Here is a 13228-nt window from a genome sequence, read left to right as displayed (position 1 = left end):
CAGTGTGTTCTCCAACTATAGGGGGATCACACTTCTCAGCCTCCCCGGGAAAGTCTACGCCAAGGTACTGGAGAGGAGAATACGGCCGATAGTTGAACCTCGGATTCAGGAGGAAGAATGCAGTTTTCGTCCCGGTCGTTGAACACTGGACCAGCTCTATACCCTCCGCAGGGTGCTCGAGGGTTCATGGGAATTTGCCCAACCAGTCTACATGTGTTTTGTGGATCTGGAGAAGGCATTTGACCATGTCCCTTGTGCCATTCTGTGGGGGGTGCTCAGTGAGTATGGAGTCCGGGGCCCTCTATTAAGGGCGCTGTATGATCGGAGCAGGAGTTTGGTTCCCATTGCCGGCAGTAGATCAGACTTGTTCCCGGTGCATGTTGGACTCCAGCAGGACTGCCCTTTGTCACCGGTCCTGTTCATAATTTTTATGGACAGGATTTCTAGGCGTAGCCAGGGGCCGGAGGGGATCCGGTTTGGGAACCTCAGGAATTCTTCTCTGCTTTTTGCGGATGATGTTGTCCTGTTGGCTTCATCGGACCGGGACCTTCAGCATGTACGCTCCCTTAGAGATAGGGTGAGGAGTTCGGTCACCCGGGAGGAGCTCGGAGTCGAGCCGCTGCTCCTTCACATTGAGAGGAGTCAGCTGAGGTGGCTTGGGCATCTGTACCGGATCCTCCTGGACGCCTCCCTAGGGAGGTGTTCCAGGAGACCCCGGGGAAGACCCAGAACACGCTGGAGAGACTATGTCTCTCAGCTGGCCTGGGAACGCCTCGGACTCCCCTCGGAAGAGCTGGATGAAGTGTCTGGGTTGAAGGAAGTCTGGGCATCCCTGTTGAGGCTGCTGCCCCCGCGACGGATAAGCGGAAGAAGATGGATGAAGATGGATGGATGGCTCTTTTTTTCAGTTTCAGATCTTTTTTTCGGTTTAAGATCTTTTTTTCAGTTTCACATCTTGTTTTTCAGTTTCACATCTTTTTTTTCAGTTCCAGATCTTTTTTTTTCAATTTCACATCTTTTTTTCAGTTTCACATCTTTTTTTTTTCAGTTTCACATCTTTTTAGTGGATCATGTCGGTGCCCCCCTGCAGCATAGGCCTAAAGCAGCACATTGTGCTGCTTTGGGCCCCATTGGTCCGCAGGCGCGGACCAATGGGGCCCGGGGGAGTACCGCCCCCCCCAACCCCCCTGAAGCCCCGCCCGTGATCTGGATTCCTACAGTTGATGTGTTGTTGCTGCTGTTGCCAGAAACACTGTGTTGTTTAACCACATGACTTACAGGAATCCAGCAGCCTGTTCTGGTAAGACCGTTGTTCTGTGTCGCTCCTGCATAGAATCCTCAGATGAACACTTGGCCCTTTTGAATGCAAAACATTATTAAAATGTCACTACCTGGAGCCTCTGGACCTCCCCAACACAACCAGAACCTCCTCAGACAGAACCAGAGACAACCCCAATCTAATCAGAACTGCCCTTAACACATCCAGTACCAGCCCAAACACAAATAGCAAGAGGGGATGAATTTGCAGTCGGGCATGCCCATATCAAAATGTCCTGAAAGTTTCTAGTTTTGAGGGTTATTGTATTATTCAGTCTTACTCAGATGTTGCTGTCACTTAGTCCTTAAAACGTGTCCAACACTTTTTTACACAATAGTTATAGAATCCTTATTAAATGATTTTGTACTGACTACACCATTTTCTGATGGATGGATAGGATTATAGCCCTGGGGGAAGAAGATGTGTATATTATGTTGTTGTTGTTTTTTTTTTTCAAAAGTCTATGTAACCCTGTACTGGAACTGTAAATGCATATCTATTCTGAAAGAGGTTTTCAAGAATTCAAGTTGTGAACTAATATTGCTGAGTCTCTTAGCAAGCCCATTGCTGGACAAAAGGTCAGCTGGTTCATGACAGTGAAAGTGAAAGTATAAAATGCTTTATAAATGGACACACTGCTATTTGCTGCACCACATCTTCGGTTTCTTCCCAGCTGCAGGACATTTGTACTAAAGGTAGGATTCAACTTTTTCAAAAAAATGTACCAGTTTTTCTTCTTCCACTGTTTTAACTTATCTTTAGTTAGTATTTTCAGTGGGAGACTTAGCTCATGTGCATAATTAATAAAAAGCTTTAAAGCCTGTTGGGTTTGCTTTTGTTTGCTCTAACACCAGTTCAGATCATTTACAGTTTTTAGAAAATAAATGTGTTCATAATGTGAAAAGAGGAGTACGAAGAGAACGAAGATGACTTCAGTGACTGCTTGTGTTTCTTTCTTTCTTTCTTTCTTTCTTTCTTTCTTTCTTTCTTTCTTTCTTTCTTTCTTTCTTTCTTTCTTTCTTTCTTTCTTTCTTTCTTTCTTTCTTTACATATGCAGTTTTTGTTGCAGCTATGGGAGGTGGCTCTTCAACACGTAAGTAAAATGAATACGACCATGTATTTAAGATGTGTGTGCCAACAGTTTCACTGCTATTCTTGGAATTTTTCCCACAGTTAAATACTGCATGTTTTTTCAAAATAAATGGAAAACCGTTTTTTAGGAATTATCTGACTAAATCTTTGCATTTCTAAGCAGCAGCACCGTTCCCTAGTCCTCCCCCACATAAGTAGAGAGCTCCCTTCTCCCTCCCTGCCTCACTCCAATGCTCCAGGAAAACATGACCCACCCTTCACTCTCTGAAGCTCCTTCCTCTCCTCCTCCCCCGTTGCATGTGTACGAGCATGAACCCCTCTCCTGTTGATCCATATTTGCTATGGTTTTTGGCCACAGCTGCTCTGCTGACTTATTAGGGCCCGAGCACCTTCAGTGCGAAGGCCCTATTGTATCTGTAGGAATTTTTCTTTCTTTCTTTTTTCTTTTTTCTTCTGACGAAAGGAAGGCCTTTTTGCCCCCCTAAACATGCCCAAAAAGTCACCAAATTTTGCATGCAAGTCAGGCCTGGCGAAAAATTTGATATTTAATGGTTTACATTAATGGGCGTGGCGAAATGGCTCAACAGCGCCCCCCGGAAAACTTTGTGCCTCAAGCCCCACGATACGGTTTGACGTACATGCACGAAAATCGCTACACACCTGTATCAGTACACAACTTAAAGAAAAGTCTCTTGGCGACATGGTCGAAACCGAACAGGAAGTCAGCCATTTTGAATTAATCGTGTCACTTTGGCGCAATTTATGCCATTCCTTCGGCAGTTAATACAGCCCGAACCGTAATGTGCCCCCAAGTGTGTTATACATCAAAATATGCGTCTCCATCCTGCGACAACACGCATTACTTTTCTCTTTAAAAAGCGTTACCGTGGCGACGCTAGACGCCAAAAAGCGCGCCCACCCTTCATCTGGTTGGTTCAGACAGAAAAAACTTTGCGCCTCAAGCCCCATAATACGGTTTGACGTACATGAACGAAAATCGGTACACACCTGTATCATGTCGCAACTTAAAGAAAAGTCTCTTGGCTCCATGGCCGAAACCGAACAGGAAGTCGGCCATTTTGAACATTCTGAATTGATCGCGTAATTTTGGAGCAATATATGCCATTCCTTCGAGAATTAATACGGCCCGAACCGTATCGTGAACCCAGATGTGTTATACATCAAAATGTGCGTCTCCATCCTGTGACTACCCGCATTACTTTTCTCTTTCAAAAGTGTTACCGTGGCGACGCTAGACGCCAAAAACCGCGCCCCCCTTCATCTGATTGGTCCATATTTTTATAGTTCCCCAAAAGTCACCAAATTTTGCATGCAAGGCAGGCCTGGCGATAAATTTGATATTTAATGGTTTGCATTAATGGTCGTGGCCTAACGGCTCAACAGCGCCCCTCGGAAAACTTTGTGCCTCAAGCCCCACAATACGGTTTGACGTACATGCACGAAAATTGGTACACACCTGTATCATGTCGCAACTTAAAGAAAAGTCTCTTGGCTCCATGACCGAAACCGAACAGGAAGTCAGCCATTTTGAATTAATTGTGTAATTTTGGCGCAATTTATGCCATTCCTTCGGCAATTAATACGGCCCGAACCGTAACGTGCACCCAGATGTGTTATACATCAAAATGTGCGTCTCCATCCTGCGACTACCCGCATTACTTTTCTCTTTCAAAAGTGTTACCGTGGCGACGCTAGACGCCAAAACGCGCGCCTCCCCTTCATCTGATTGGTCCATATTTGATAGTTCTCCAAAAGTCACCAAATTTTGCTTGCAAGACAGGCTTGGCGATAAATTTCATGGTTTGCATTAATGGGCGTGGCCTAACGGCTCAACAGCGCCCCCTAGAATACTTTTCTCTGCCATAACTTTTGAATGGTTTGACATAAAGCGTCGTGGGTGGTGTCATGGGACTCGGTATTGAGTCCTTGACCATAATTGGTGAAAATTAGCCCCGCCCCTTCTTCTGATTGGTTGTCCCTATTTCCTGCTATAACATTTGAATGTTTTGACATAGAGAGTCGTGGGTGGTGTCATGGGACTCGGTATTGAGTCCTTGACCTTTATTGGGCTGAATTAGCCCCGCCCCTTCTTCTGATTGGTCGTCCCTTTTTTCTGCTATAACTTTTGAATGGTTTGACATAGGAAGTCGTGGGTGGTGTCATTTCTGATATGCTTATGGGGGCGGTGGCCGTGAGTGCGAGGGCCCGTTCATCGCTGCTTGCAGCTTTAATTTTCATTTAATATTTATAAGGTGGGCAGCAATGGCTTGTTGAGGAGATGTTAAGCAAATGTGACAAAAGGTGGTTAGAAATTGTGATTGAAATTGTGTAGAATTTTAACCCAAATTCAAATTCTGAGTACTCATAAGATACTTGTGAAACTGAAACAGCGTAGTTTGATATATTTTTTCCTACCTAAAAGTCTTACATCTGTCTTGTGTTGTGTTTAGCTCCGAGAACCCCACCACCTTCCCCATGTAAGTGATAAACATCTCGGTCCATGCAGTACACACACACACACACACACACACACACACACACACACACACACACACAAACACACACACACACACACACACACACACACACACACACACACACACACACACACACACACACACACACAAACTGAGTGTGTACTGTCGCATGACTTTAATATTTTCTGAATTAACTGAATTAATTGCTCCTTTGTCAGTATTGAGAGGTCCTTGGAGACAAATATCGTGGGGGTGAGTACATCTTTATTTTTGTTACACTTGCACGGTGACAGTAGTCCTAGCTAATATTGCTTGTCTTCTTATGTTTATTTCTAAAAAATCAAAACAAAGAAAGAGTCCTATTTTCAGCTCCAGCAGTGTGGCTCACTGGCTGGCCCTGCCGTCATGTTTCAATGAAATATCCCATAGTTGTAAAACTGACAGAAACCATGGAGTGAGAACTCTTGGATGGATCTGTTTTAGTGCACAAAGGAAAAAACAAACACGCCTCTGACGCACAAGCAGACACTTTGAGACAGGATGTGTTACGCCCCTGTAAGGGGAAACAGAAAGAAAATGAAGCGAGAGACGCTGTTGGCTTCATGTTCAGACTGTAATGAACAGGCAACGCGCAACCCCTACAGGCCAAACCCGGAACACAAGAGCAATCAAGCAGAATACATTTACCAAAATAGTAGACTACGGGTTTCTCTGGACAAAAAAAACAACTAGACAACAACAATGCATCTGGAGAAATAAAGAAAAATGTATAAATATTATTTCAAAATGCCTCCTTACAATATGGAATATGAAATAAAACACAAGAGTGCATCCCAACTGTTTAAACTGCAAGTTCTTCTGTCTCTTTCCAACACATATTTCCATATCCATTACAGATGCAGCAGGTAATGATGATGACTTACCTTCAGGACTTTTTTAAAAACTGATGGAATACCTTATAGAAGTATTAGAAGCTATCAAGCATTGCTACGACTATCCTCAAAAAATGCAAAATACACAAAAATATATATTTTTAAATATTATCACATACCCTTATTATTTGAATCCTTATTTAAGTTAAAAAGCATATTTCTGGACTGTGAGAGGAAGCCAGGGTACCTGGATAAAACCCACACATTGATGGGGAGAACATGCAAACTAAACAGAAATATTCCTGTCAGGCCTCAAAAAGCAGGAACCCTCTTCCTCAGAGGCATCAGTGAGACCCATGTTCAAAACTGTTTTATTAAATGATATTCTTTGTTTCTGCATGTCAACAGAGACAATGAGAAAGACCTGAAGTACGTGAAGGACTATCAACCACAAAATGATGAAATCAGTCATCTCAGAATTTTGCTGTACGGACCAGTTGGTGCTGGAAAGTCCAGCCTCATCAACTCTGTACACAGTGTTGTCAGAGAGAGACCAGCCATCCCAGCGTCAGCCAGCGGTACCAGCTCTGACAAAAGTCACACAAAGATGGTTTGTTTCACCATTTGAAATAAATATTCCTTCTGATCTGGATATTTTCACCATACCCGTATAGCTAATTTACCTAATTTAAACTAGAAACTACAACAGTACTTTTATATACTGTCATGCACCCTAAACAGCTTTATTGTTTGAAGATAGACTGGATCTTTGGAGCTGCTCTGATGTGCACAGCCAGGACTTTGTTTGACAAAAGAATTTACATCATTAACTGTCTGATTAAGACAATATGATACTTTTATGCAAAACTCAGAAACCTTTCATCTCTTTTGATCCTACGTTTCATTATGTAAAAGCATGTTAAAAATAATTTGATATTACTGGGTTGTTACAACCTCAGATGAACGACATCTAACTTGTTTTCACTGTGGCATTATTTTGTTCAATAAAAAATTAAGACAAAAAGGAAGATAAAAAAGATGTTAGAAATATTTAATATCTACATTATTCAATGGGGATGCGTCAACATCTTTGGGAATTTGGGAATTATTTTCTTTCAGTGTCAGAGTTTAATAAGAAGGTATTTATAGCGTTCTCTGTGTTTGCCTGACTCAGATTAGTTGCTGGACGTGGAGTGCTACATCTAACCTCTGTGAAAAACACATCTTCCTAATAACTCCAAAATGGTTTTATTTACATTTTATGACTGTTATCTTGTGTAGAAGAAATTATATAAAATGAGCTCCAAAATATTATTTATTATGTATGATGTATTTAACTGGCAGAGTATTTGCCTCCAGCAATACTGTTAATGTGCAATCAGTGTCATAGATTATAATAGTCTTTGAAAATCCTGCATAATAAAATGTTTATGATGAGTTAAAGGGACACTGTCCAGCATGACTACTTGGTGTAGGGTGGGGTTTTTTTTTGTATGTTTTGTCACACTGGGATGAAGGATGTGAACTGCTCCAGCACATTAGACACAGAAGTGAGGAGGTTGTCACAAATGTTATCTCTAATGAAAACAATCTTATTTAGAAAAAGATCTTTTCTGTATTAGTTGATTTAGTATTCGGTGTGTTATCTGAATAAACATGTTGTTGACAACCTTAAGCAGTGCTAACAGAGGTTTGTGGTGGTTGCATCATACGTTGATTTTCTAAATTTCTGCTTGATCTTACAGTATGAAACACATAAAATCCAGAAGGAAGGAAGAGGAAACTTCTACCCCTTTGTGTTTAATGACTTCATGGGTTTGGAAGAAGGGGCTGAAAACGGAGTTAATACATATGACATCAAACTGGCTCTGAAGGGACGTGTGAAAGAGGGTTATAAGGTTGTTACATACTTCCTTCATTTACTTTGTTTGATTAAGAATAATATGTTCTTATACAGTAGAAACCTGTTTAATTTTCCGGACTTCTGTGCTTTTTAATTTCTGCAGTTCAATCCTTTATCTCCCCTGTCCTATGACGATCCTGGCTACAACTCCTCACCATCGCCGGATGACAGAGTCCATGTTCTGGTTTGTGTTTATTCTGCCAATGCCAGTGAAGTGAGATCCTCCGTTTTAGAAAAAATGAAGGTGATCCGAGAAGCAGCCACTGAGTTGGGTAAGAAAACACAAGACAGTAGAGGGGATCAGAGAGAGATTAACTCAGTACCCGTGAAATAAGTTCAGGAAAATTGTAATATTTTTGTTTTCAAAGCAAAATATTGTATTATGGTGAAAAAAACTATGCTGAATGCCATTACTTACATGTGAATTATGTAAAGTGTGAAGATGTTGTGTCACAAAGGTTTGCAGCTGCTTAAAGGTTTTAGTCCTGTCTTTAAAAAAATTGTGTTGCACTTGATTGATAACAAGTCAAGTGTTAAAATCAGCTCCCACAGATTGAGTCTTTTTTCAGGTTTATGAAGCTCTACATGCTACATGAGTTTTATAATTACTCTCGAGATTTCTGAAAAATGTAAGACTTTTTTTCCAATCCTGGAAGACTGTTAAGATTACAGCAAATAGATCCTAAATAATATTTGTAACCTTAAAGAAAAGTTAATAAAAAACAGAACAGTGTATACATAAAATGTCTAAAACAAACTCCTAGCAAACAGAAAAACCTTCATTGTACATTTATTTTGAAATATATCTAAAGAAGGTACCATATACACACTTTTGCTGAATTAATTTTGGGCCTCAAATGGCTTGCAAAACTTGACATCAGACATTTTCATAATTACATTGTAAGTATGTATAATTACATAATACATTATATATACTTCTGTCTAGCCTGAAAGCATGGTAAAGCTCATGTTGAGCAAGTATTCATGCTAAAATAGACAAAAATACACCTCCTTATCTGCAGGTATTCCTCAACTGGCTGTTCTCACCCACATTGATAAGGCGTGTGGTGAAACTGAAGAGAGCCTGAGGAACGTCTACAACAGCAAATATCTGAAGAAAAAGGTGAATTTCAGCTCCAGTCTTTTGTAATTTTAGGTCAGATCCACAGAGGTAAAAATTGAAGTTACAATAAAATGTTTTTCATTTTAATTTTAGATGTCAGACTTCAGCTCCAAACTGGGGATTCCAATGAACTGCATTCTTCCTGTGAAGAACTACAGTGATGAAATCGTTTTAGATGAGGATGTCAACACTCTGATCCTGAATGCGCTGAAACTGATGATTGACTTTGGCGATGACTTCATCAACAAACTATAAAGAGGCAGCGTGTTTTTTTGACGAGTGTCACTGCATGAATTATGGCTTTGCTTACCAGGATGGTAAGCAAAAACATAGCCAAGCCATAATTTTTTTTTAGACAAATGTTTTTATAGCCAAAAACAAAAATGGGACAGAATAAAACCTAAACATGAAATTAATAAACTCCATGTACAGACACACTTTGTCATGAGTTTTTGAAAGAGAACCCATGTTGCACACTTATAATCTCATTGTACCCATGTATAATGACAATAAAAGTATTCTATTCTACACAGCATAGTACCAGCATGTGAAAAAAAAAAGACAGCCATGAAACAGAAATGTCTATGTGTAATAAATGTCTCTGTATTAATACTGTTTGTATTTTGTTTCTTGTGTAGATCACACAAGCCCATGTATAGATGTCCATCACCCATCCTGTAAACTACTGTAAAAATTAAAGTGTTTTTGGAAACGTATCTCAAAAGGAATGTAAATGTACTGAATGTAATGTAAATATTAGCATTTTACCTCAGTAGCTTTCAGGTCATGTGATCAAGTAACTCAAAATCAGTATAGGATACTGTCCTGGCTGCATGACATACACCTCTCCTTGTCACATTTAAAATCTTTTCATAATTATAACATTTTATATGTAAATATTAGCTCATTAGCTCCTCTACAGCTTTAACCACAGTTTCTATGCATATATCCCACATTTAATTTTGAAAACAGGAATTCAGGACACCTTCAGCCCTCTTCCCTTTGTTTATTGTAAAGTCTGTTGAGTGTATGCATTGACGTCACATTCCCACTGGACCAGCCCCCTTACTGCACTGAGTGGCAAAACATCAGCAAAAACAGCTGCAACTAGTGGAGAAGACGGGATAACAGCCTATTATCGGATTAAATTAAAGACAGTTGGACTTGACAGTGACCCGTACAGTTGCCTGAAGAACCAGTGGTCCATGGACATTAATATTTGGTACAGTTACCCCAAGAACCAGTGGTCCATGGACATTAATATTTGGTACAGTTACCCCAAGAACCAGTGGTCCATGGACATTAATATTTGGCCACGAATCCAGTTTCCTAATATTTATATGTACTTAATTTCTACGCCGGGGAAATACATAAAGCAAAGCTTGTAGGCTTACAAAAGTCTTGACGCTTACTTCAAGGCAGAATTAAAGTGATGAGGACACCGAACTTTATGATTTGACCGTTTAACGTTAGCTACCCACAAATCCAACATTACTTGATACAAAATGGGAACCGCAAATCCACGTTTCGGTGCCTGGAATCCAGTTGTTTCTGTGAATTGCAGCGATCCATTTGTCTCTCTTAAGCTTATTTTCCAGCAGTCTGTAAAACGATAACTCTGATTTTTTGCTAAATCTATGAGTACAGTCGATCGCACAACAGCTCTTTCCCATTTTAGATGTTTTCCAGTTGCTCAAACTGACAGTCTACACTGCCACTCAGTCTTTCTGCCACTCAGTGGGTGTAACCCAGTGTTAAGTCCCATCTGTGACGTCATGCGCATTCCCTCTATATGCTGCCCTTGAAATGTTGCAGTGGACCCTGAGCAAATGAGAGGTTTACCCAGAGCAAATGACTGTGCAATATCCAACTTAAAACTAATGTCACTGCAGTAATTTACCGATATATTATGGCGACCCCCAGGCCAGCTGACAGTCTTGCCGGGGCCCCGGACAAAATAATCTAAGATGGGCCCCCCTGCGCCCGGATCTCTCCTTCTGCTCTTCAGGTTTTTATACAAGCTAATGGGTTAGAGCTAGCCAGTTAGGTTAAGTTACAAGGTTGGTAAACGTTGACTGCGCTGTTTCTTATCTTGCTCTACGCTGACTTTATTAATTCCAGCTTCACCGTCACCACCCTTTTTAAAATATTTGTGTAGAGAATCTATAGCCACTTTTGCACTAGTATCGGCTGAGCCCGGCTCTGCTCGGCGTGGTACGGCACGGTTCCACACCTGTGTTTTCGCACTGCCAGGGGAGAAGCGGGCAGGTTGGGGTGAAGCTGCTGTGACGTACTCGATTGCGCAACCGCTTTGTTCATGTCGGCGCTGATCAGAAATCAGCTGGAGCCGCGAGCGGCTGAGAGTAAAACAGCCCGTCTACATCGCTTTTTAAATTTTTTCTCGACAGCCACCAGGTTTATGAACATCTGCACCTCAGAGTTGGATCACCAAACAGACGTTTTGCGCTTTATAATAAAATCGCTGCGAGCCACCTCGCGCTGACTCCCGCTTCCTGATTCAAACGTCTGCCGGCCCTGCCCCCCAACCAATCAGAGGCGTGGAGGGTGATGACGGCCCCGCCGCTTGACCAATCAGTGGCGAGGAGGGTGGTAACCTCAGAAATAGTCCCTGCTCAGCCCGCAAAGAACCTGGCTGAAATGGTTACAGAAAAAAGTATTGACTTGGAGCGGCTTTACCCGTCTCAGCCCTAGTGCGAAAGCGCAAAATGGGGCCATAGCGGGTAGAACCGAGGAGAGGTGAGACTAATGCAAAAGCGCCATATGGGGCCTCTATTTTCCTCTTCTTTTCTCTTCTTTTCTGAGCACCGGACTTGTGCTGACCGGACATTTTGACCATTCTAATGGTTGATTTAAATTATATCAAATTTTGATCAGCGGCCAAACCATTTTTGTGTTGGGGGTTCTTGACCGCAAGGACAATTAGGAAGAAAACAAATAACAAGCTTGTATGTAACTCAAATACTACATATTTTTTCCACAAATAGGCATATTTTGAAACATTTTGAAAAATGATTCCATAATTTCATGAGAAATTTTTTTTTTTTTTTTTTAGTTTAGTTTATTAAGAATCCCCATTAGCTGGTACCGTAGTAACCAACTAGTCTTCCTGGGTTCCACAAAAAAACAAAAATATAAAACAGTCAATCACATCATCCACAATATATCATACATTTACAAATACAATTATACAATATCTGATGTTAAAACACTTAGTTCTGGGCCCCCCGCCGACCCTGGGCCCGGGACAACAGACCCGTTTGTCCCCCCCTATCGGCGGGCTTGGCGACCCCCAAGAATGCCCACTGTTATTCACAGTCACATGGGTGGTCGCTGTCCCGCTCTGGCCTGCGTATCGCCCGCAATTATGACTTGCAGTTCTGAATGTATGAACAGACTTGCAACTGGTGGTGAGGCAGGAGTGGGATATTGAGAAGTCGAGGGACATGTCCTCGCTGTCCCCAGTTGAATTCACCCCTGGTGGATGCTTATGCAGTGCAGTTGCAGAGAGGAGAAATAAAACAAAGCTGCCGACATAATTATTTATTTTCTTTATCCGCATGTGACAAAGAAAGCAAAACTATTTGGACGAATGAACCATGTGGTTTATAATAAATCAACCAGCCTGTAGTTTTAGCAGAACATGAATTAATTTTTTCACTGGCAGACAGAGTGAGCAGAAGATCCTTGTTAGATTTAGGGCCAATCCCAATACACCCCCTACTTTCTACCACTAGCCCTCCCTCGCTACCACTGTTACAATAGGTCGGTTCTTTTCAATCCCCAATAGACCACAGAGGCAAGTGGAAGGTTACGACACTTTATTCAATAGTGAACAACACAATATATTTTCGGCTCACTGGAATAAAATAAATCTGGGGGTTAAGGTCTGCAACCAATAATGGCCCGGTTTCCCAGATCAGTTAAGTAGTTCTTAACAGCGAAAAACTTCTTTCAAACCATCTTAAGGAGCCTGTGAAAGAACTACTTAACTGTTAAGAACTACTTAACTGATCTGGGAAACCGGGCCAATATTGTTAAAATCCAGAAGGGGAGGAGGGTGCTCCAATTTAATAGTTTGGCCCCCGGAATTAGACCGAGACCTAGATACACCACTGCACTGCAAGAAACCAATCTCAGAATCCAATAAGGATCACAGCAAGGATCAAGGCATTAGCCAATGGTAACTCAACAATAAGTTCCCAAACACACGCATGCAACACCGTTAAAAGCAGGTCTCGAAAAGCGTCTATGGTGGCCCCAAACCCCTTCAACCCCCCTCCCTACAATCAAATCTCGTATCCCCCAGATAATGATGTCAGTGGCCCTTAAAACGAATAAAAAAGAATTAAAAATGCTCAGCCGAGACAATATAATCAAAAAAGGACAATAAGTAAAACTCTG

The 13228-nt window shown here is 41.5% G+C and overlaps 1 protein-coding gene across 1 annotated transcript; it reads left to right on the top strand.

Annotated features, from left to right (window-relative positions):
- The first annotated feature begins 1938 nt into the window (after window positions 1–1938).
- LOC133445736 (interferon-induced protein 44-like) lies at window positions 1939–9516 on the top strand. The gene is made up of 9 exons (XM_061723126.1): window positions 1939–2013; window positions 2376–2411; window positions 4882–4908; window positions 5127–5160; window positions 6189–6390; window positions 7526–7678; window positions 7787–7955; window positions 8706–8806; window positions 8900–9516. Exons 2-9 carry the CDS (start codon window positions 2390–2392, stop codon window positions 9059–9061), a joined length of 870 nt encoding a protein of 289 aa, XP_061579110.1. The 5' UTR covers window positions 1939–2013; window positions 2376–2389; the 3' UTR covers window positions 9062–9516.
- Window positions 9517–13228: the final 3712 nt, after the last annotated feature.

Source organism: Cololabis saira, chromosome 6 (assembly GCF_033807715.1).
Source record: "Cololabis saira isolate AMF1-May2022 chromosome 6, fColSai1.1, whole genome shotgun sequence".
NCBI lineage: Eukaryota > Metazoa > Chordata > Actinopteri > Beloniformes > Belonidae > Cololabis > Cololabis saira.
Note: the sequence above shows the minus strand (reverse complement) of the source record. Positions and strands in the feature narration are given on the sequence as shown.